Source organism: Giraffa tippelskirchi, chromosome 10 (genome assembly GCF_054371585.1).
Source record: "Giraffa tippelskirchi isolate mGirTip1 chromosome 10, T2T-mGirTip1v1.2.pri, whole genome shotgun sequence".
Taxonomy (NCBI): domain Eukaryota; kingdom Metazoa; phylum Chordata; class Mammalia; order Artiodactyla; family Giraffidae; genus Giraffa; species Giraffa tippelskirchi.
The window spans coordinates 17,028,483-17,050,245 of NC_137284.1; the positions used below are offsets into that span (position 1 = coordinate 17,028,483).

Here is a 21,763-nt window from a genome sequence, read left to right on the forward strand (position 1 = left end):
CCACAATCAGTGCCATGACTCTAGTTCAGAATTTTGTAACTTTCTACCTGGAATATTTCACTAACTTCTATCTTTCTGACTCTCCCCTCCCCACTCTCTGTATACAATGATGCCCAGCTTTCAAGTGTTCAGTCACAGGTCTGATGATATTCAAATGTCATGTCAAATCGGCATCTGCACGTGGAATAAATTCGCTGTTTTCTTAGCCAGCCAATCAGGGCTCCCTTGGTCTCTGTTTTTATCTCCCTGTGCTTGCCTGATGTTTCGTGAACTAGACTAATGTTTTCTCAACTTTCAGACTTCACTCATGACAGTCACCCTCAGGATAGCCAGCACTTTTCTGAGTCCTGCGATGGGTCACTTCCTGGGCCCTGCCCTGGGACACTTCTCCTACAGTATCAGGGTCGACTCTCGTAATAAGCCTATGGGAAGTGACGCTCCAGCCGTGCAGAAAGGAGGCAGCTGGTCCTTCGAGGGAGCAGTGACTGGTCCACAGGCAGAGCCAGGACTGCAGCCTGGGCCGCCCGGCCCCCAGGCGTGCTCTCCCTCTCTGCCGTCCTCTCCTGTCCATCTCTACGAGCAAAGTCTTACCGGCCCTGGGCAGCACCGGCTCCCAACCCTTGCACAGGGAGCCCTCAGAATTGTTCATCTTTGTCATCATCCTAGACTTTAAATCGAAGGACAGTTTGCTCATCTTTGCTCTGATGAGACCCACCCAGAGAGGTCAAGTATCTTCAACAAGAAACAGAAGAGTATCTTGTCACTGAATTATCCCCAAGAGGGGCTGTGGCTGGGCCTGACATAAAGCAGGTATTACAAAAGTGCCTGTTAGTGTCATGGGCCTGAGGGGCTGTTTTGGGGCCCAGAGAACCAGAGGGGCTCTGTGCCGCCTCACCCCGAGTAGCCCTCTCACCCCAGCTCACTAAAGCCTGGCTTGGTCACCCGGCCCAGCACCAGAGCTCCGTCTGCCGCAGACACACTTCCCGCCAGATCTCTGACTCAGCCCCAGGCCTCCAGCCTCCCCCGGCCCCATCCCGGCAGCACGGGCCCAACGGGCTTACCTGGACCCGTTCATGTGGTCGTACTCGCGCTTGACGTTGACCCTCACCGGCTGGTTCATCCACTCCTGCTGCGGGGGGAGGGGGTTGATCTTGTGGGGTTGGCCGTAGTCGGGGCTCCCGGAGGCGGTCATGTCGGCCTTGGGGAGGTGGGCCGCCGCTCCGTACGCGGAGTCGAAGAGGGACTGGTCGTCGCTCACCACCGACAGAGCCTCCTGGAGGGCAGACAAGGACACAGAGCCCCAGGTCACTCTTTAGGCGGTGTCACTCGTCACTACCCTCCCTGGGAACCAGCAGGCTGGCCCAGGGCTACAGGAGGGGCTGTCTGGCTCACAATTATGCAAGCTTGATGTGTTCTTTGCAGGTAACCCTGAGCGAGGAGAAAGTCTGGGCCGTGGAACAGGGACCCCTAGGAGTGTGTTCCTCTGTTGGTTCTGTAGGCTGAGACCCCCAGAAAGGAGGGTGGAGAGGCTGAGGCCAAGAAGAATGGTTACACAGTACACACATGTGATGTTGGGGTGGTGCTTGAAACAGATAGACAGAAATGCCCCTTACTGGCCAGGAAGCCGCCAAGCTACAGGGCATATGAGAGGGAGCATTGCTCTTATAGGTGAGGCCAGTGAGACCCACCCAGAGAGGTTAAGTATGTGGCTCAAGGTCACACAGGGGAAGGGTGGGGCCCCTCTCATTTTGGTTTCCTTCTCTGTAAACAGGCATTAAGAATAGCTTTTTCAGAGGTTATGGGTGATTATATGAGAAGACCTTGGTACAGGTGTCTAGCTTGTTTGCTTAGAGGCGCTCCAGGATGTGCTGAGCTTCTTACATATCAGAGAGCCGGGTAGGGGACTGCCTGCCTCCCTGGCACAGCGTGCTTCAGCATCCCTTCCTGCCTTACTCCTGAGGATGATAGTTTCCAGCCTTAAGTGGGATGATTCTGCCTGCCCAAGAAAGAGGGTGGAATCTCAGCTCCGTGGATGTGGGGGCGGGGGAGGGGGTGTCAAGGCTGAACTTCCCACGCATGCTGTCCCATCACCTGCTGGGACAGGGGAAGATGACAGATGGAGAAAGGCAGCGTTGCACTTTCCAGACATCTACCAAGCAGAGCAGGGTAATGAGACTCTCCCATCCATCCCAGTCATAGCAGATCACAGGGACCAGGTCGTGGCCTGGGGTGTGGTGGTCACGAGGTCACACAATTCCACCAAATTAAGTTGATCACATTTCAGAAAAGGAGGTCACAATCTATAATCTAGGATTAATTATAATCGATACCATCTATAATTACACAATCTGTAATCGTGGAGATGAAATGTAATATTACAGGAGAAATGCCCAGAACGGTCGCTGGCACAGAGTGACACCCAATAAGGTTACCTTTGATGGTTATCAGCTTCAAGTAAAGGTTCTCTTAGGCCAGCAGGTTTCTCTCAGACCTGGTAAGGTCTGAATTGTTCCCTTAAAATTCATATGTTTACACCCTAACCCCAGTTCCTAAGAACCTGTGTTTGGAGATGAGATGTTTAAAGAGATGATCGAGTTGAAACAAGGCCCTTTGGGTTGATCCTAATTCAATATGGCTGGGAATGTAAATTGGTACAGTCACTATGGAGAACAGTATGGAGGTTCCTTAAAAACCTGAAAATACATGGCTGCTTCATGTGAATGTATGGCAAAAACCACCACAATATTGTAAAGTAATTAGCCTCCAATTAAAATAAATTAAAAAAAAAGAAAAAGGACATTCTGTTACATAACCACAACTCAAAAATAAAAATATGAGCAATTAACATTGCTCTAACTGCAAAAAAAAAAACAACCCTGAAAATAGAGCTACCATGAAAGTGAACGTGATGCAATCCTACTCCTGGGCATGTGTCTAGAGAAAAACATGATCCAAAAGGATACATGCCTCAGTGTTCACTGCAGCACTGTTTACAATAACAAGACATGGAAACAACCTAATGTCCATTGACAGAGGAATAGATAAGAAGATGTGCTCCATATATACAATGGAATATTCCTCAGCCATTAAAAAGAATGAAATAATGCCATTTGCAGCAACATGGATGGACCTAAAGAGTGTAATACTGAGTGAAATATCAGACAGAGAAGGAGAAATATCATATGACATCCCTTATATGTGGAATCAAAATGAAATGATACAAATGAACTTACTTACAAAACAGAAAGAGACTCGCAGACTTAGAAAACAAATTTATCCTTGCCAGGGTGAAGGGATAGTTAGGGAGTTTGGGAATGTCATATACACACTGATAAATTCAAAATGGATAATGATCAAAGACCTACTGTATAGCACATGGAACTCTGCTCAGTGTTATATGGCAGCCTAGATGGGAGGGAAGTTTGGGGGAGAATGGATCCATGTATATGTATGGATGAGTCCCTTCACTGTTCACCTGAAACTATCACAACATTGTTAATCGGCCATACCCCAAGACAAAAAGTTTAAAGTTTGAAAAAAAATTTTTCTATGAAAATGGAAAAAAAAAAAGAAGAGGGTATCTGGACACGTAGAGGGACACAAGGGGTGGTTGGCACAGCAGGACCACCACGTGAAGAAACAGCAAGAAGGCAGCCATCTGCAAGCCAAGGAGAGAGGCCTCACAACCTGTCAGCACCCCAACTTTGGACTTTCAGCTTCCAGAATTGTGAGAAAAAAATACATTTCTGTTGCCTGTCGGTGGCATTTTGCTGTGGCAGCCCTATGACACCTGTGCCCCCAGACCTATAAAATTACAATCCATTCTACCAGCTAACTTTCTCCCAGGGCCATTCTCAACCCCAGCAGGAGGACAGCCATACTTCAAAGGGAAAGGCTCTTCTGTGGCTGTTTCTGGCTGGGATCAGGGAAGAATTACTGGAACACAGTCCAGGAAGTCTGCTCCTGCACAGAAGGCTTTGCAGAGTATAGACATGGCCAGAGACGGCTGTTTCAAAGCTGAGCTGCTGGCAGAATGTGGAAAGGACAAGGGGGTCCCTTGACTCAGACCTAAAATCAGCTGGGTTCCTTCAGTTTCCACCAGCTGTCCTATGCCATGCTGTTTTCTGTTGCAACCTCTTTGCTGTGAACCCTGGTTTTGCCATCTGCTTGGTCTGCTGACTTGACAACCTGCTTCCCTCCTTCCTGACCTGACCTCCCCTCTCCAGGGATAATGATGCTTGTTGTCTTTTGCCCCTCACCAGAGCATCACTAGGAGAAGGCGATGGCATCCCACTCCAGTACTCTTGCCTGGAAAATCCCATGGACGGAGGAACCTGGTGGGCTATAGTCCATGGGGTCGCTAAGAGTCAGACGCAACTGAGTGACTTCACTTTCACTTTTCCCTTTCATGCACTGGAGAAGGAAATGGCAACCCACTCCAGTATTCTTGCCTGGAGAATCCCAGGGACGGCGGAGCCTGGTGGGCTGCCATCTATGGGGTCGCACAGAGTCGGACACGACTGAAGTGACTTAGCAGCAGCAACAGGGCATCACTATCCCTGGTCCTGCCTCCCAGGCCTCCTGGCTTCCGTCATTTCTTCATCTTTTCCCCTAACCCAGAGGAAAAGAGATGGAAGGAATGCTTTAATTGGAAACTCCTAGATTTGTGCATGATCAAGAATGCATGTAAGCCACTCTCCACGGCAGACAAAGATACCTGGTTCCATGTTCAGAGGAGAGCTGTGCCTCTTGGAGCCATTTGTCTGTTGGTTATTATATCCATTGTTCTTTTCAACTAGGGATCCAACCTGACTGCACATCCCAAACCAGGGATACGAGTAGCCAAGCACACAGTGGTTCCAAGTTGAAAAGTGTGGCATTGTCATCTTGCAGAGGGCTAAGTGTGAGCCCATGAACTTTCTGGGGTTCTTTCTACACCAGGAGCCAAGAAGCATTACCAGCTAGAAACTATAAATGCCCTTTTGGTGATAGAGGTGGTAAACGTTCATTAGTTCTGCTACAGAAAGAGACCATACCTAAGGAATCAGGCATTGTCTTTGGCCGTGGAGAGTGGCTCACATGCATGCTTGATCGTGCACAAATCTAGGAATTTCCAGTTAAAGCATTTCTTCCATCTCCTTTCCTCTGGGTTAGGGGAGAAAATGAAGGAATAATGGAGGCCTGGGAGGCAGGACCGATGATAGTGATGCTCTGGTGACGGGCAAAAGACACCTAGCATCATTATCCCTGCGGAGGGCAGGTCAGGAAGCTGAGAAGCAGGGTTGTCAAGTCAGCAGACCAAGCAGATGGCAAAGCCAGGGGTCACAGCAAAGAGGTTGCAACAGAGGACAGATAAGACCAAGCCAGGGTTTCCAGAGGCTGACCATGGAGAGACCTCTCAAGTAGATGAGAAAGAATACTCTATAGAACAAAGAACAGTGTGGTAAACGGTACAAAACTGGTTTGAATTCATTTTGGAATGGAAGTTTCCTTTAGTTCACAGTCAAAGAAAACTCCAGTCAAGGGGTCACATCATGGGAGGAGAGGACCCTGGTTTACTCCAGGACACATCTCCTGTTCTCTGTCCAGTCCTGCCAGCAATTCCCTCTGCTTTTCTCTTTCAGCCACTTTCCTCTGTCAGCATACGCCCCCTCACCCAGTTTACCCTGCTCATTCCCCTGCCAGATCCAGCTCCCCTGCAAGCTGTAAACAACCACAGCTCAGAACCCTCCCAGAGCATCCCCAACATCAGTCATCACAAGTCTGTTCTTGTCTGCCTGTCGTCCCAGCTGCCCACCATCCATGGTCCCCATTCACAACTTCCCCACTGCAGCTCCTGCCCCAGGCTCGCTGTTCCCACAGCTCCACTAAATGGGCCCTGTGTGCCCTCCTGTGTCTTTGACTTTGTGAGTCCTTGTGCTGGGAGCATCCTTTCTTTGCCCTCTTGTCTGGGCGCACATCCAATTCCACCCATTTTGTAGGTGAATGAAATCTCCCTTACTCCGTGAAACCTTCCCTGATAATAATGCCCTCTGACTCCCTTGAACTTTTAAAGGCCTAGTGAGAATACTGCTTGGGTAAACGTACATGTGCGCACGTGCACGTGTGCGCGTGCACACACACACACACACACACACACACACACACACACCCCTGTTTGCAACCGTTCATAGTGAAATGGCTTTTTTAAACAAGTTTCATCACGGTGTGTAGAAAAGAATTGGTGACTGGGAGAAGCTGGGGAGAGAGAGAAAATGCAGAAGAACGGTTCCTTGTCTGGCCTGGACTGAATCAGAAAATCGAACACAAGCAGGGGAGGGACATGAGGACCATTAATGCGAATCATACATTTGGGGAGACCAGGGCCCAGACAAGCTGATTCAGGATCCAGGTGGAGCATGAGCGCTGGGGAGAAGATTCACGTCTGAAAGGAAATAGCAGCTCTCTGCCATGCAAGGCTGAGTGCAGGGGCTCCCAGCAGTTAAGACTTTGCCTTCCAATGCAGAGGGCGTGGGTTCAATCTGTGGTCAAGGAGCTAAGATCGTTCATGCCTAGGGCCAAAAAACCAAAACATAAACAACAGAAACAATATTGTAATAAATTCAATAAAGACTTTAAAATGGTCCACAAGGAAAAAAAATCGTAAAAGAAAATAAGGCTGAGCGCTTTGAGGGTGTCCAAGAGACCACACCCGCAGTACAGTCTCTGTGGCCAATGGCAGGTCTCTTCTAAACTGCTTTGGGGATGATGGGTGCATTTCAGGCAGACAGACATAGAACAGGAAGACACCGCAGGGGCACGATGTAGACTAAGGGCTGCCATCGTGTTGTGCTACAGCTTCGTGTCCCCACTGGGGGTCCCAAAAGTCCCTGGGGGTGATCTGATGGGGTGCGGGCACCAAGGGGCTGCTTTTCTCAGCTGAGAAGCTGTTGAGCTGGCAGACGGGTCAGTGACATGCTTGTAACTTATTACCTATGTGTGGCTATTGCTATTTTCTCCATGTCTTAGAAGTTGTTTTGTTTGTTTTTGTCGTTGCTTGTTGTATAGTCTCTCAGTCATGTCTGACTCTTTGTGACCCCATGGGCTATAGCGCACCAGGCTCCTCTGTCCATGGAATTCTCCAGGCAAGAATACTAAAGTGGGTAGCCATTCCCTTCTCCAGGGGATCTTCCCAACCTAGGGACTGAACCCGTGTCTCTTATGTCTCCTACATTGGCACGTGAGTTCTTTACCACTGAGCCTCCAAGGAAGCTCAGAAGCCTTTTACTTTTACTTAAATACCTAAAACTTATAAAAGTTTCAATGTGAAACTCTTTACTAGTACTTAAAACTCTTTACAGGAATGAGTCCACAGTGGGTGTTCAAGTCTTTTATACTGAGGGATGGTTTCTAAATGTTTTAACTCTGGGAGGATGGGCTGAATATAGAAAGAGCATCCGCATGAAAGTTCACACACTGCTCTCAGAGTGGCTGGGTTCCTTCCCTTTTCCATTTGACCTTGGAAATGACACTGATCCCTTTACTCAGAGGGAGACAAGTGAGTCTTCAAAGACTTGTTGAGTCTAGGTTGCGGTAGAGCACCCTGCAGGGAAACTGCCTTTAGTGGGAAGGACAGAAGGCAGGGCCCTAATCCCATGTGTGGTGCTCAGTCTGAGGTCTCTCGTGGTCCCCATCACTGTCCCTACGAAGTCAGCCCTGAACTGCTTAGTAACTGGATTCTACGAAGCACACGTCTTCTCTCTGCTGCATGCTGGGAACAAAAAGCCTGTTCATCAGGATGCTCTGGCCTCTCACCACTGCATCCTAGAGCCAGAGGGAGGTCCTAGAGCCAGAGGGAAGCACAGGGCTCCTGGACTCCAAATAGGGAAGTAGCCGAGCACGTCAGTATCCTGCTTGACCCATTTAGCAGAGCACTCAGGCAAGGGCAGCGTCTTGGAGCGGCAGCTTGACTTCCAAGCTAATAGGATGGTAATGCTGGCTGTAAAAATGCTGACCAAACCACGTCAGCCTTCCTTCCCAGGATCCCCTGCTGGCTCTGGGAGCCTGCGGACATGCACAGCCAGGGGGCACTTGTCTGGGTGCAGATTCTCCTTTTTACCCAATTTGGGTAAGGTTGCCTTAAATACACATCACTTCTAATACATCTTATTACAGAAGAGAGATCAAAGTAGCAGATGATTATCATATTATTTATTAAGTGCATGTTTCCCTGAGCGATCTAATTTAATTCTCCCTGCAATTCTATAGGGGATGTGATGTTATCACTGTTTTTTTCTGATGAGGAAATAGATACTCAGAGAAATGAACTAACTCACTCAGGTGACACAGCAACTGAATGTTACCTGGGATTCTAATTCAGATCTGCTGTCTGGGCATTGAACCACGATTATGCACCTCCCGGTTAGACTGTCACCCCTTTGGGGGTAACTCTTAAGGATGTTTGTTGAAACGTACCTAGAGCCCGATCTTTGCAGTCACAGAGATTTGAGTTCCAATCCAAGTTCCATCAGTTACTCACCAATACACCACCCAGTGCAGTTCATTTATACTTTACAAATGTCATTTTCTCATCTGTAGAATGGGGATAATAACCGTCCCTAAGCTGGCAGATTGAGAATAAGTATAAAATGAGATAATATAAACGAACTCCCTAAATCAAGTGCCTAAAGTTCTCCCATCTGGCTCAGTGGTAAAGAATCCACCTGCCAATTCAGGAGACACTAGTTCAAATCCTGAGTCAAGAAGATCCCCTGGAAAAGGAGATGGCAACCCACTCCAGTATTCTTGCCTGGAAAATCCCATGTACAGAGGAGCCTGGCAGACTACAGTCCAAGGGGTTGCAAAAGGGTTGGACGCAACCAAGCACACACGTATTACTAAAGTTCTTAGGACGTAGCAAACAATAAAACAGTTTTTTAGGGATTTTCCTGGTGGTCAAGTGGCTAAGACTCCACACTCCCAATGCAGGTGATCCAGGTTCGATCACTGGTCAGGGAACTAGATCTTGTGTGCCCCGACTAAAAGATCCCACATGCCATAACTAAGACCCCGTACAGCCAAATAAACACAAATAAAATTTTTTAAAAATTTAAAAAGAAGTACAATACTGAGAGATGCCATGGGAATGATATGGGAACCTCTAGGTTGGAGATGGGGGTTGGAGAGGGAAGACAGATAAAACCAGAGAGGTATCTCCTTCTCAAATGTGTTGGCTATTTAAAAGTAACCAAGGTTGCCTAAGGTTCAAAACAAGCAGGTTTGGAGATAATAGATTTGAAAGGTGGATTCCACGGACTTCTAGAGAAGAGAGCTTATTTCTTACTCTGTGCTTCTCCTCCTCCATGCAAACCATCAGACTGTTTCCTTGCAGCCTCAGTCTTTCTCGTTTCTGAATTCAGGCCTCTAGGAGGCACAGATGAGGCTCAGAAATAATCCTTCAAAAGACAGGAGGCAGTACCAGCACCCACTCACCCCGCTGTCCCTATATCAGTCCTGCAGTAAGTATCAGAAGAATGCCGCGTGCATGACTGTGAGTTCATAAATAAATAAACATCCTTTATTTTGGAATTTGTCATGTATACATTTTGTTTCTTCTCTTTTCCTTTTTTTTTTTTTTTTAAATACCAGCAGATGTGTCTCCCACCATTTGTTTTCCTTAGATTAAGTCAAGGCTTATTTTCCACGCTCACATCAGTTGAGCAATGGGGGGGGATGTGGTCAGAGCCTGGCCACATGACAGCCAGGCTGACATTAGTGATGAACCGAGGACCGCGTCCCCAGACAGCTTAGCGGAGATGGAGGCAGAGAGGGAAAAGCCTCTGGAACAGCCAGCAAAGGCTGAAGACGGTGCTGTGAGGATGTCCCCTATTCTCTGCAGGAAGGCAGGGAAGAAGTATCTGCTTTAGTCCATGTGCAGGAAGGACACACAGAAGCCATGGCGATGGGCCAGATGGAGTCAGAAAAGGAAGAGACTCTGATTCTTACAATGAAGCTGAGTGTTTATTTCTAGCACAGGGAATGACCCAAAAGACAGGGCCCCAGAACAACCGACCCTACACTGGTTCCTTGCCCACCTCTCTCCCATGCTGCCCCAAGTCTTGTAAGGACAACTTTCGATGGCCGATGAGCTGTGCTGGAGGCAATTTGAAAAAATGTCAAAATCAACCAGACTGACTTCCCTGCGCTCGCTGCCTCTGCTCCAGGAGTCCAAGACTCCCAGACCAGGCCTCTGGAAAGCTAATCCCTGGGTCACCACAGGAAGCCACGAGTTGTGGCTTTTTATTACATTCTTTGCATAATGACATAAAGTCCCTTCTCCTGGCAGACAGAAAGCATATACAATGCAGACAGGATTCCAGGGAGCAAAGTCCTCCGGGTTCTCTGTTTTTGGAAATCAGCGGGCTCTGCAGCAGTGTGTGTGGGGGCAGGGCGGGGCGGGGCAGGGGGCGGCGGGGGGCAGTGGGGAGAGGGTGGCCATGGACCATGCTCAGCGCAGTCACAGCTGAAGTGTCAGGAGAGGTGGCTCCTATGAGTTCGCTCAAACCTTCGGCTTCTCCCTCCTTTTTAACAGCCAGCCCTGTGTCTGATTCTCTCATTTTTCTCCAACGCAGGGAAGGCAGGTGCGAAAGGGAAGAGGAGGCACATGACTGGCAATGATGGATCAGGAAGAAGGTGAAGACATCGATCAATCACCCAAACTGATCTGAAAGCTCTTTAGCACAGAGCAGTGCAGGTGCTCCCACTCAGGTCAGGAAGGTTGTCTTTGCCCCAAAACGGCCACAGCAGTATTTCCAATCTTGGCCACTCCCCAACAAGAGGCCAAGTCTATTCCCCTCCCTGTGAACCCAAAGGGGACTTTATGATACCTCCACAAGTGGAAGGTGGCAGGGGACTTCCCTGGGTCCAGTGGTTAAGAATCCACCTTCCAATGCAGGGAATGTGGGTTCAATCCCTGGTTGAAGAATTAAGATCCCACATGTCACGGGGCAACTAAGCCCACACGCCACAACTATAGAGAAGCTCGCACACCACAGTGAAAAATGCTGCATGCTGCTTCTAAGACTCGAGGCAGTCGAGTAAATTAACTATGATATGTATGCACACGTGCTCAGTTGTGTCTGATTCTTTGTGACCCCATGGGCTGTAGCCAGCCAGGCTCCTCTGTCCATGGGATTTCCTGGGCAAGAATACTGGAGTGGGTTGCCATTTCCTTTTTCAGGGGAATCTTCCCGACCCAGGGATCAAACCCGCATCTCTTGTGTCTCCAGCTTTGGCAGGCAGGTTCTTTACCACTAGCGCTACCTGGGAAGCCAGAGGATGTTAGGATCCTCCCATTATTGAAAAGAAACCGAAGTGTGCAGAGGCTCAGTACTTGCCTTAGATCCTTCAGCTAGGGATTCTCCAACCTGTAGCCCAACTGCAAAGCTTAACCTCTTCCACCAAACTGTTCCCAGTTTGGCAACTCAGTCTCGCCCCATCCTGGTTGTGTCGCATAGCCAAAATGGCCCTGGAAACTCAGAGTGCTAGGCTGATTTCTAAAGTAGCTTATTGAAATTTCTAATCCCATCCCCACCCCCACCCCAGTCCTCCACCAGCCACCTTGTCACTTAAATCTTCACTAACTGGGGAAGGGGGGGCTTCTGCCATGACCGGCCCAGAGAAAGGCAGTCAGCCAAGTTCCTAGAAGATGGAATGGGAATCCTTTGCAGATGAAAGTATTTTATTTAATGGAGTTTAATAAATTAAGGGAATGAACCTAAGTGCGTTCAGAGGAGAGGGGTTCAGCGTTTCATACAAGCAGGCCATGTAACAGAATCCAGAGCCGGAGGCCCCTGTTAATCATAGTCTCCCATTAGAGGCTTCTCCACGTCTCCCGTGGGTCTCTACCTTTGCCTGTTGACATTGAGTTTTCACAGTCACTTTTTTGACCATAACCACATTTAAAGGGCGTCTCTAAAGATCAAAGTGAAAATCTCCTCCCACGGAGAACGAGTCTACTGCTGAAAAGAAGAAAAGTGCTGAATGTGGAAACTAACAGGAAGGCGGATTGGAGGTTAGTCTGAGCTCCAAGAAGGGAACATTTTACAGTTTGTTGACCTTTCTGTGTCTTTACAGTGGGCCTGGCCACACTTCAAGCTGCTTTTTCTCAATGACAATGGGGAGAACGAAAAGGCCAGCCGTGATCTGTTGTGTATAACTTGACAATCCGGGGACCACGCCTCTCTGCAATAATAAAGAGAGACTTGATCACAGAGGTGGACCCCACGGTGTCCAAGGGACAGGGCAGCATGAGGGTGGGAAATGAGGGCTCACTCTGGTTGGAAAGCTTAGATGGAGCCCGTGAAATCAAGCCTGTGTAATCGAGCCCGTGTTCGCCTGCCAGTTTTGATGGGCTGAAAGGGTTAAATAAAGCCCTGCCAGGTACGAAGGGATGATGATGAAGAGGGAACTGGCAACCATCAAAACACACCCACAGAAGCCATGGGAGAAGCTGGTAAGGAAGGCATTCGTCCTGGATATTGGACCAGACATAGGGTCCCAGTAGATTTCACTGCTCATCACTTGCATTGGGACTGTATCCTGCCTGGCTGCACAGGGGTGCCTACACTCCTCCTTAACAATACTGGATGCTTCCACATCTGTGCCTGAAGGCCGCTGCTCTGACCTCTTCATGCTCTCTTCTGCCCCAGGGATGAACTAAAGCGTCAAGGATTGGCACAGCAGGTCCTCCAAGGCTCAGCTCCAAGACAAGAGGTTGGTGCTCTGGTGCCCCTATGGCACCACACGGGTGGTTATATATCAGAATGTTTTCCCTGCTCTGGAGCACACTTTTCTGACTGTGGAGGTGGTGGCACAAGAGGATGGTTGAGGATCTGGATGGCTGGGAGCAACCTTGTCCCCCAGAGGATCCCTGAGCAGGTTTGCGGCAGGAGAGGTCAAAGGTGAACGGGTAAAGGAAGCAAACCACTTCACCACTCTCTTCACTCCACAGTGTGATGCTATAAAGTCTGTTTCAATAAAAGGTACAGTGTGCCAGCTGCGACAACGCAGGGTTTTATTGGCTGTGCAACCTCGGGCAAATTACCTAACCTCTTGGTTCCTGGAAAATTTTAACTGTCTTCCACTGAACGTTTAATGCTCTTGGACGATGATGAATGGCTGCCATGCCCTGACCACAGAAAGCTGAAAGCTTGGAAGAAGCAGCCTGGTGGGGGTGGCTGCAGTATTTCCTCGAAGTGTCTGAATTCCCCCACCGTGGGGGTGATGGAATGGCCTGGGAGAAGGGACATGGTTCCCTTTTTGCTTGGTCTTCATGGCTCTGGCCTGGTAGCTGGACCAAGAGGATATCAGTCTGGTCTGTGATGACAAGGGAGGAGGACTTCTGTGATGAAGGGAAGAGGGGGCGGAGGCAGCTCAGATCTGAAATGATGGGCTCCCCCAGGGGGAAGCAGACTCTTGTCTACCAGCAGTGATGACACTTTCTGCCATTGTTTGCAAACTCGGGAGTGGAGGAAATGTAGGCAGTGTGTACCCTCAAGAGCTTTTCCAATTCTAGGGGTCCTGGGAACTTTCTCATCTTTTCTCTCAAAGACCAGAGAAGCAGCACAAAGAGAGAGACCACGTCTATCATAATCACTGCTTGCATCTAGCAGCTTGCACAGTTCCTGGCACACCTATTAGGTGTGCAAAAGATTTTTCTGATGGATAAGAACCCCAGAGCATGATGGGAACCCCAGAGCACGATGAGAAACACCAAGAGCCTCCCTCCCCACCGCCAGCACCTCTGCCACCAGACAGACTTCCCACTCGCTCTTGGCCACGAGACATTAAGTCTTGCACCCAGGCTTGTCCATTTTTTTAGCCAGCCACACCCAGTGACCGTTTCTTGTTCATGTTTAAACATGAAGCCACTGACCGCTCCCCCAATCCGCCACCCCTGACAAGCACTTGAGGTCCTTTTCCTAGAAGCTGTGATCTTATCCGCTGATGTCCTCATGTGATGGTTTCCGTGGCAACGAGTGCCCTCATAATCACAGGAAGCCCAGGAGGAAACAAGCATACAGGGGCCCTTTGCTCTATTCTTCCAGCTACACCCAGGGAGCGTCCTGCCAGGAGGACAAAAACAAAACCAGCCTCAAGGAGCAGGGTGTCAATGTCCATGAGCCCTGCTGGCCCCATCCAGGGAGAGATAAGAGTCCACTTCACCTTGATGGAGACCCGGGTCCTAGCACAAGACCCCTTTTGACTTCACTTCCCTCAGGGCACTGGGCAAAGAAGAGCCCGGGTCCATTTTTCAGTTCTTCACAGCTATTTCCTCTCGGTGACTCGTGCCCAGGAAGCCACCCTGGGTGACCTTAGGCCTATCCCATCCTGAGTGTGCAGGATTTCTAACTTTAACGTCTGCATGAGCCACTCTACCCGAGGTGTTTAGTTCTTCTGTGGTCCCAGGGCATATGGTTACCAGGTTGCTGCAGGCACAGGAGAATGGGAGTGACTGGAGGAGGTGCCCATGGAGCCCGTCTTCTGGGCTGGCTCAGATGCCCCCACCCTGTCTCTGCCCACCTCTTGGGTTGGCTGTACTCTGCTTCTCCACTCCATTTGTCCCCTCTATTCCTTCTTGCCTTTCTCATTTCTTTTGCTGCATTTTAATGTCCTTATTAAATGGTTTCTCTTCAAATAAGACCTCTTACCTGTTTCTTCCCAGCACTCTTGTCCTGTAGATGTCTCTATAATACACATTTCTGGATTGTTCTTTGGATGTCTGCAAACACTTATGGGCTTTCCAGGTGGCTCAATGGTAAAGAATCCGCCTGCCAATGCAGGAGACACGGGTTTGATCCCTAGGTTGGGAAGATCCCCAGGAGAAGGAAATGGCAACCCACTCCAGTATTCTTGCCTGGAAAATCCCATGGATACAATAGCCTGGTAGGCTACAGTCCATGGGCTGGCCAAAGAGTCGGACACAACTGGGCAACTAAACAACAACAAAGCACCTTTGTAAATACCAGCTTTCCTGTCCCTTTGCTTAATCCAGACATCCCACAGAGCTGCCTTCCCCATCCCCTTTGTCTCATTGAATCTCAGCTATTCACCAAACCTTTCTGGAGGACCTACTACCTGCCAGCATTTGGTCCAGGGGATGCAAAGATAAATGAGCCCAAGGTGCTTAGTCTGGGGAGAAGGCTGATATGGGTACAGGGGCTCATGTGTGGGGGGTAGGGGGCAGTGAGTAAAGGCTCAGGGAAGGCCCTCCTGGGACAGGTAGAGCCCAAGGTGGGTGGAGGGGACCTTCCAGAACACCTGGAGTTCCATCACCTCCTCTAGGAAGTTTCACCCTCCTGCAGTCCCCTGCAGTAAGCTCTCATTCTGCTGAAATTTGTAGTACTTATTATTTTTTAAATTTTTTTTAATGTGGACCATTTTTTAAAAGTTGCTGTTAAATTTGTTACAATATTGCTTCTGCTTTATGCTTTGTTTTTTTCCTGGAGGCATGTAGGATTTTAACTCCCTGACCCGGGATCAAACCTGAATCTCCTACAGTGGAAGGTGAAGTCTTAACCACTGGACCACGAGGGAAGTCCCTGTAGTACTTTCTAACTCATCACCGATTCAATACTTTATTCTAGACTGCCCTGTCACATTGATTTTATTTTTATTTAACTCTTTCTGGATACGGTAGTTTTTTGTATGCTGATATTCCGTCTCTCCAGACAGCAAATCCCACGTGGATGCATTTTCTTCATGTTTTCTGTAGACGTTATTTCGGACACCTTGGCTTCCTCACCCCTCAAATGAGCACAATGACAGAAATGACTGCAAAGGGTCCAGGTGAGAACGAGTTGAGGTGAGGGGTTCCTCACTCGGTCCCCGCTCTGAACGGAACCATGCTGTCCCCTTTGAGATGCTGCTTCTGACCCCACTTGTCAGTCTTGTGATGCTGTTATTCAGTCACTAAATCGTGTCTGACTCTTCGTGACCCCATGGACTGCAGCACGCCAGGCTCTGTCCTCCATTATTTCCCAGGAAGAAAGTGAAAGTTGCTCAGTCGTGTCCGACTCTTTGCGACCCCATGGATTGTAGCCTGCCAGGCTCCTCTGTCCATGAAATTCTCCAGGCCAGAATATTGGAGTGGGTACCTATTCCCTTCTCCAGGGGATCTTCCCAACCCAGGAATCAAACCCAGGTTTCCCGCATTGCAGGTAGATTATGTACCAAATGAGCCACCAGGGAAGCTCACTATTTCCCAGAGTTTGCCCAAACTCATGTCCATTGAGTCAGTGATGCCATCCAACCATTTCATCCTCTGTTGCCCCCTCCTCCTGCCCTCAGTTTTTCCCAGCACCAGCATCTTTTCCAATGAGTCAGCTCTTAACTTCAGGTGGTCAAAGTATTGGAGCTTCAGCTTCAGTCCTTCCGATTAATATTCAGGGTTGACTTCCTTTAGGATTGTCAGTCCTGTGACTTTAGGCAAATTCTTCCATCTGTCTCTGCCACAGTTTCCTTTTTGGTGAGATAGAGACGACAAGACATTCTAACTCATGCCTGGCACATTATAAGCACTCCCCAAGCTTAACCTTCTTATTCTAATTCACAGGTTCTAAGACAGGAAAAGCACTTCATTTCTCTAGGCCTGTTTCTTTTGTTTGTTCTTTAGTCTCTAGTCATATCCCACTCTTTTGTGACCCCATGGACTGCAGCCCGCCAGGCTTCTCTGTCCATGGGATTTCCCAGGCAAGAATACTGGAGTGGGTAGTCATTCCCTTCCCCAGGGGATCTTCCTAACCCAGTGATCGAACCCAGGTCTCCTGCATTGGCAGGCAGATTCTTTACCATGGAGCCACCAGGGAAGCCTTGTATCTTTATCAAAACACAGAAGACTGAACTCGGTAAGAGCAAGATGCCTGTCATCGATTAGTAGATGGATCCGACTGCCCTGTTTGCCTGGGACTGTCCCAGTTGATGCCTTTTGTTCCAGAAAATCTTAATAATGCCTCCTTTCACTCTCAAAATGATCGCGGTTTGGCTGATGCACTGTGGGGCCGCCCCACCTGTAGGTAACTCAGAGATGGCAGTGTGTGCCTCAGCTCCATGGACCCACTGCTCATCATCCCCGCCCTCCCCTCTGAGGGGAGGTGAGGGGATCTGAGGACAGCCTGCTCCCCACACAAGAAGCCAAGCATCGCCCCTCTCGGAGCTCAGACTGTCTCCGGTACACAGCTGGCCCCTCGGCTGGCAGCCACCCTCAAAGCTGTCGCCCACTGGGTTGGCCTACATCCTCGTGTGACTTGAGTGCCAAGCCTAGGCATTCTGGCACCAGGCCTCCTGTCTCTCGGTGTCCATCTATAGGAAAAGCAGATATTTTGTGAACAAGTTCTGCCAAGGGCTTCCAATGAAAACATCTCCGTGGGGTTACATGGAGGTATTTCCTTTGTCACTCTCAGTAAAGCTTGTTGAGCAGAAACCCCAGCTGAAGCCCCCTGACAGTTCCTAGGGCCTTGGGACTGATTTGGTTACTTCTCTATAAAAGGTACTTAGTGTTCGATTCTTGGAAGCTTCAGGAGGGACCAGCCTTACCCCGAAGGAGCCAGGCCTCTCTGTCTGTCCCAAGGACAGGAGTCGTGATGGCTGTGAAGTTTAATCCCTGATGTTCCAAAACCTTATGGGAAACAGGAAACCACCCTCCAAGGTGGTGAAGCCATGAGGACGTGTCTGAACCTCATCAAAAAGCCCCTCAGCTCCTCTCCCAGCTTGGGTCCCTTCACTCCAGGATCCACTGTCAACAGCTGTCAATTCTGGTGCTGTGACTTCACTTTGGGTTTCTGCACCAATGGGATGTCCCACATTCTGTGGGGCTCAGTGATTCTTATGGAAAGGCAAAAGCCAATGATGTCAACTTTGCCCTTCTTGGAACCTGTGGTGACCTTGCTCCTTCTAATCCTGAACCAAGAAAGGTTTCAGGTCTTCTAGCCTGAGTGCATTTTTCCTTTTATATATATATATATAAAATCACTTTTATGTCAACTTGTTCTCCCAAATCATTTTTCCCCCCTTTTTTGGCCTGGTTTTAAACAATGTTGTTACAAATATTTACAGCATTTTCTTCTGGTAGATGAATATTCTTATAAATTGAAAAAGGGAATTTTATGAACAGACCACATAAAACACGAGACAATGTCCTGAAGGACTTTCTAAAAACTGTTAAAGACTGTGGAAAGGAGCAATGCTGCTGCTGCTGCTAAGTCGCTTCAGTCATGTCCAACTCTGTGAGACTGCATAGACGGCAGCCCACCAGGCTCTGCCGTCCCTGGGATTCTCCAGGCAAGAACACTGGAGTGGGTTGCCATTTCCTTCTCCAATGCATGAAAGTGAAAAGTGAAAGTGAAGTCACTCAGTCGTGTCCGACTCTTAGCAAATCATGGACTGCAGCCTATCAGGCTCCTCCGTCCATGGGATTTTCCAGGCAAGAGTACTGGAGTGGGGTGCCATTGCCTTCTCTGGAAAGGAGGAGCAATAGGTATACGTATACTCTTCAACCTCAGTCTTGTGATAAACTCAGAATTAAGAAACAGGGACTTCCCTGGTGGTCCAGTGGTTAAGAACCCATCTTCCAATGCAAAGAACACGAGATCAATCCCTGGTCTGGGAAGTAAGATCCCACAGGCCATGGGGCAACTAAACCCACACATCATAGCTGCTGAGCCCACGTCCTCTAGGGCTGATGCTCCTCAACAAGAGAAGCCCACAGACCACAATGAAGACCCAGAACAGCCAAAATAAAATAAAGTGTTAATAAAAGTCTAAAAAAACAAAGAAGAATTAACAAACAAAGAGCGTTTCTATAAAACCTATGATCCTTCAATGTAGAAAGAAAACGAACTCTTGAATTTGGTCCTTCAGACCAGCACTGTCTAGGAAAACTTTCCGCTATAGGAAACCATTCTCCAGTCTACACTGTGCAATGCAGAAGCCACTAGCCCTGGGTGGCTACAAACTTTGGAAATGTGGTCCACGTGACTGAGGAACTGAATTTTTAAATTTTAGTTCATTTTAGTTAATTTAAATTTACATAGCCACATTGGCTAGTGGTTACTATATTGACCAGCACAGGTTCTAGACACGTGTGCTTGGTGGCTGGACTACGTGCTCCTCAAACCATGTGACGGTCACTTTGGATATTTCTTGAACACGTCCTGTCTCATTATGGGATCAGGAAACGTATTTGTCACAAAATGCATTCCTTCATCGAGGCATTCATTCATCTGACAAATATCGACTGGAAACATGCCTTGTACAAGGCACTGTGATAGAAGTCGAGAATGTGTCCATGGAAAATGGCAACAGAGAGTTTTAACAGCACTTGTTGATTATGGAAGAATTAGGAGATTGGTAGAAACTTTCCCCTGCTGATCTGGTGTGTCTCTGCAGTGAAGTAAATACCTGCAGGCGATTCTGTGAGCAGAGGGTCTCCTGACAAGCAACCAGCCTCTCCAAGTCTGCTGTGGAAATCACTGCCCGGGGTCGGGGAGTTGATGGTAGGAGAGAGAGGAGGGAGGAAATTCTGAATTAAATAGGTAGGAATTACGGTATGTTGTGAGGATCGAATTAAAAAGGAACAACGTCTGCAAAAGAAGTCTGGAAAGTGTAAAACACTGCCTTTCATACAACAATCCGAGCCGATGGCTTTCCCAGACACCCCGGTGTAGCATCCCCGAGAAAGTACTAGAACAGTGGAGGAGTGCCTCCTGAGAAGGTGGCAGCGCGTGAAGCAGAGAGATGGCCACTGCGGAGGCAGGGGGATTTCACCGGAGGGGAGAGCAGTGAACTGAGCAGGAATGTGGTGAGGGGAGGGCGTTAACACTTCATTGCCTGTCAACAAATGTACAGCAGGGACTTTCCTGGTCACAAATAGCCAGCGAGGACCTCATGAAAATAATTCATCTCATGTCTTAAGAGCACGCTGCAGGGAGAAGGGGGTCCAGACGCGGCACCCCCACCCCTGGGGGCTTCTTCCTAAGGATTTGGAAGAACACTGCCTCCCTTTAGTAGAAGGTGGTGGCTCTCACGGCAGGATCTTCAAACAACACTGAGATTTTTGAGCACTCTGGAAGCGTGGTGGGAAGATCAGCAAGGAGATGCCCGGTATCCTGGCAGGTTGCTCAGCTCTGGAGCCCAGGTCCCAGTGGCCGGGTGACTGTGCTTTAAGCCGGAGCTTCAGACTGTGCACTCTTGGCCCCAAGACATTTCACAGATGATTCTCAAATGCTCAGCCCTTAGGAGAGTGGCAGCTCTGATGGGTGCAGCCTGGGACTCTGGGTGCCAACTCTGCCTGGGAGTGCCTCTTCCCACAAACTCAACATTTGCATGAAAAAAGGATCTCTGTAGCCACATCTTCTCTTCCTCCCTGACACCACTCCTCCTTTCTGGCCACCTTGTCCCCATTCCTCCCAGGCTGTGGCCCTACATCAGCTAAGCCACCATCCACCACCCCAACTTTAAGAGGCAGCCCGACCATTAGGACACTTACAGCATGGATTCACTCCAGGTCCCCAACTGTCAACACCTGATGTTCTGAGCTCATTGAGCAAGATTTGATCTAAAATATTCACTCTTGTAATCCAAAGAGATCTCTGAGCTACAGTTTGAGAGGGGTTTCCTCTTCCCCCTGAGTAGTTTAACCCTCTTAAGTATTTTTAATTTAGGCAAATGTTTTTTAAAAATGCATTCTCTAAGCACATAGAGGACTTCCCTAGTGGCTCAGTGGTAAAGAATCTGCCTGCTTTGCAGGAGATGTGGGTTCGATCTCTGGGTCAGGAAGATCCCACTGAAAAGGAAATGGCAACCAGCTCCAGTATTTTTGCCTGGGAAATCCCATGGACAGAGGAGCCTGGTGGACTACAGTCCATGGGGTCACAAAAGAGTCAGACAGACATGACTTAGCAACTAAACAACAACAAAGCACACAGAAAACTAAGATGAGAAAGGGAAGAGCATGGAGCGAAAGCACGATGGGGCCACAGTCAGGCCAGAGGACAGGAAACCAGGTTGACCACATTCATAGGTCTTGGTCTTTGACAACCCAACAAAGTTCAAGGATTTCTGGACTTAACTTCAGGATGCCCAGTGAGCCAGTGCTCTGTAAGCATCAAGCATAAGCTTCAAGTGAAAAAGATAGGGAAGATATGGTCTTTAGACATCAGTATTAGAAAAGACCCTGATGCTGGGAAAGATTGAGGGCAGAAGAAGAAGGGGACGACAGAGGATGAGATGGGTGGATAGCGTCACTGACTCAACAGACATGAATTTGAGCAAACTCCAGGAGACAGTGAAGGACAGGCAAACCTGGCATGCTGCAGTCCATGGGGTCACAAAGAGTCAGACACAACCTTAGCAACTGAATAACAACAATTTGATATGATCACAGATTACTCTTTTGGGACCTCTGTGGGTCGGTCCCTTGAGAGCTTTCTGAGCACATCCTTCAGATAGAGACCTCTGATCATGCCCTCCCTGTATGTGTATGCACCTTCTCGAGTATTTATTTCATTATCCAGCTGCTCTTCCCACTCCGGGTCAGAGGGCTTCTTGGGAGATTACTCTCTGCCCTCATGGAGCACAGACACACATAGAAGTCGATGGTAAGGATACCTCTACTTCCCTGTAACATCAGGGCAAGTGACTCCAAACCCACGTGTCCCTCACATGTGGGGACAAGAGACGTAGCAGCCAGAGGGTCGGGCCAGACCTGATGCAGCTCAGACATGGC

At 48.8% G+C, this 21,763-nt stretch overlaps 1 protein-coding gene and 2 long non-coding RNA genes across 11 annotated transcripts in view; 1 reads left to right on the forward strand and 2 right to left on the reverse strand.

The window, feature by feature from the left end:
• FLI1 (Fli-1 proto-oncogene, ETS transcription factor) overlaps window positions 1–21,763 on the reverse strand; it is a 139,242-nt gene that overhangs the window by 59,250 nt on the left and 58,229 nt on the right. For all 9 annotated transcript variants that reach the window (XM_081531095.1, XM_081531088.1, XM_081531087.1 and 6 more), the window contains one exon: window positions 1,062–1,273. In XM_081531095.1, coding sequence (XP_081387221.1) covers window positions 1,062–1,273 — 212 coding nt within the window. The remainder of the gene's footprint in view (window positions 1–1,061; window positions 1,274–21,763) is intronic.
• Window positions 1,274–19,795, reverse strand: LOC145522318 (uncharacterized). Its single transcript, XR_014065981.1, has 2 exons — window positions 18,490–19,795; window positions 1,274–4,308 (listed from the first exon to the last, which is right to left on the reverse strand). It is a non-coding gene; the product is annotated as an uncharacterized LOC145522318 (long non-coding RNA).
• Window positions 15,392–20,967, forward strand: LOC145522319 (uncharacterized). The gene is made up of 2 exons (XR_014065982.1): window positions 15,392–16,749; window positions 20,927–20,967. It is a non-coding gene; the product is annotated as an uncharacterized LOC145522319 (long non-coding RNA).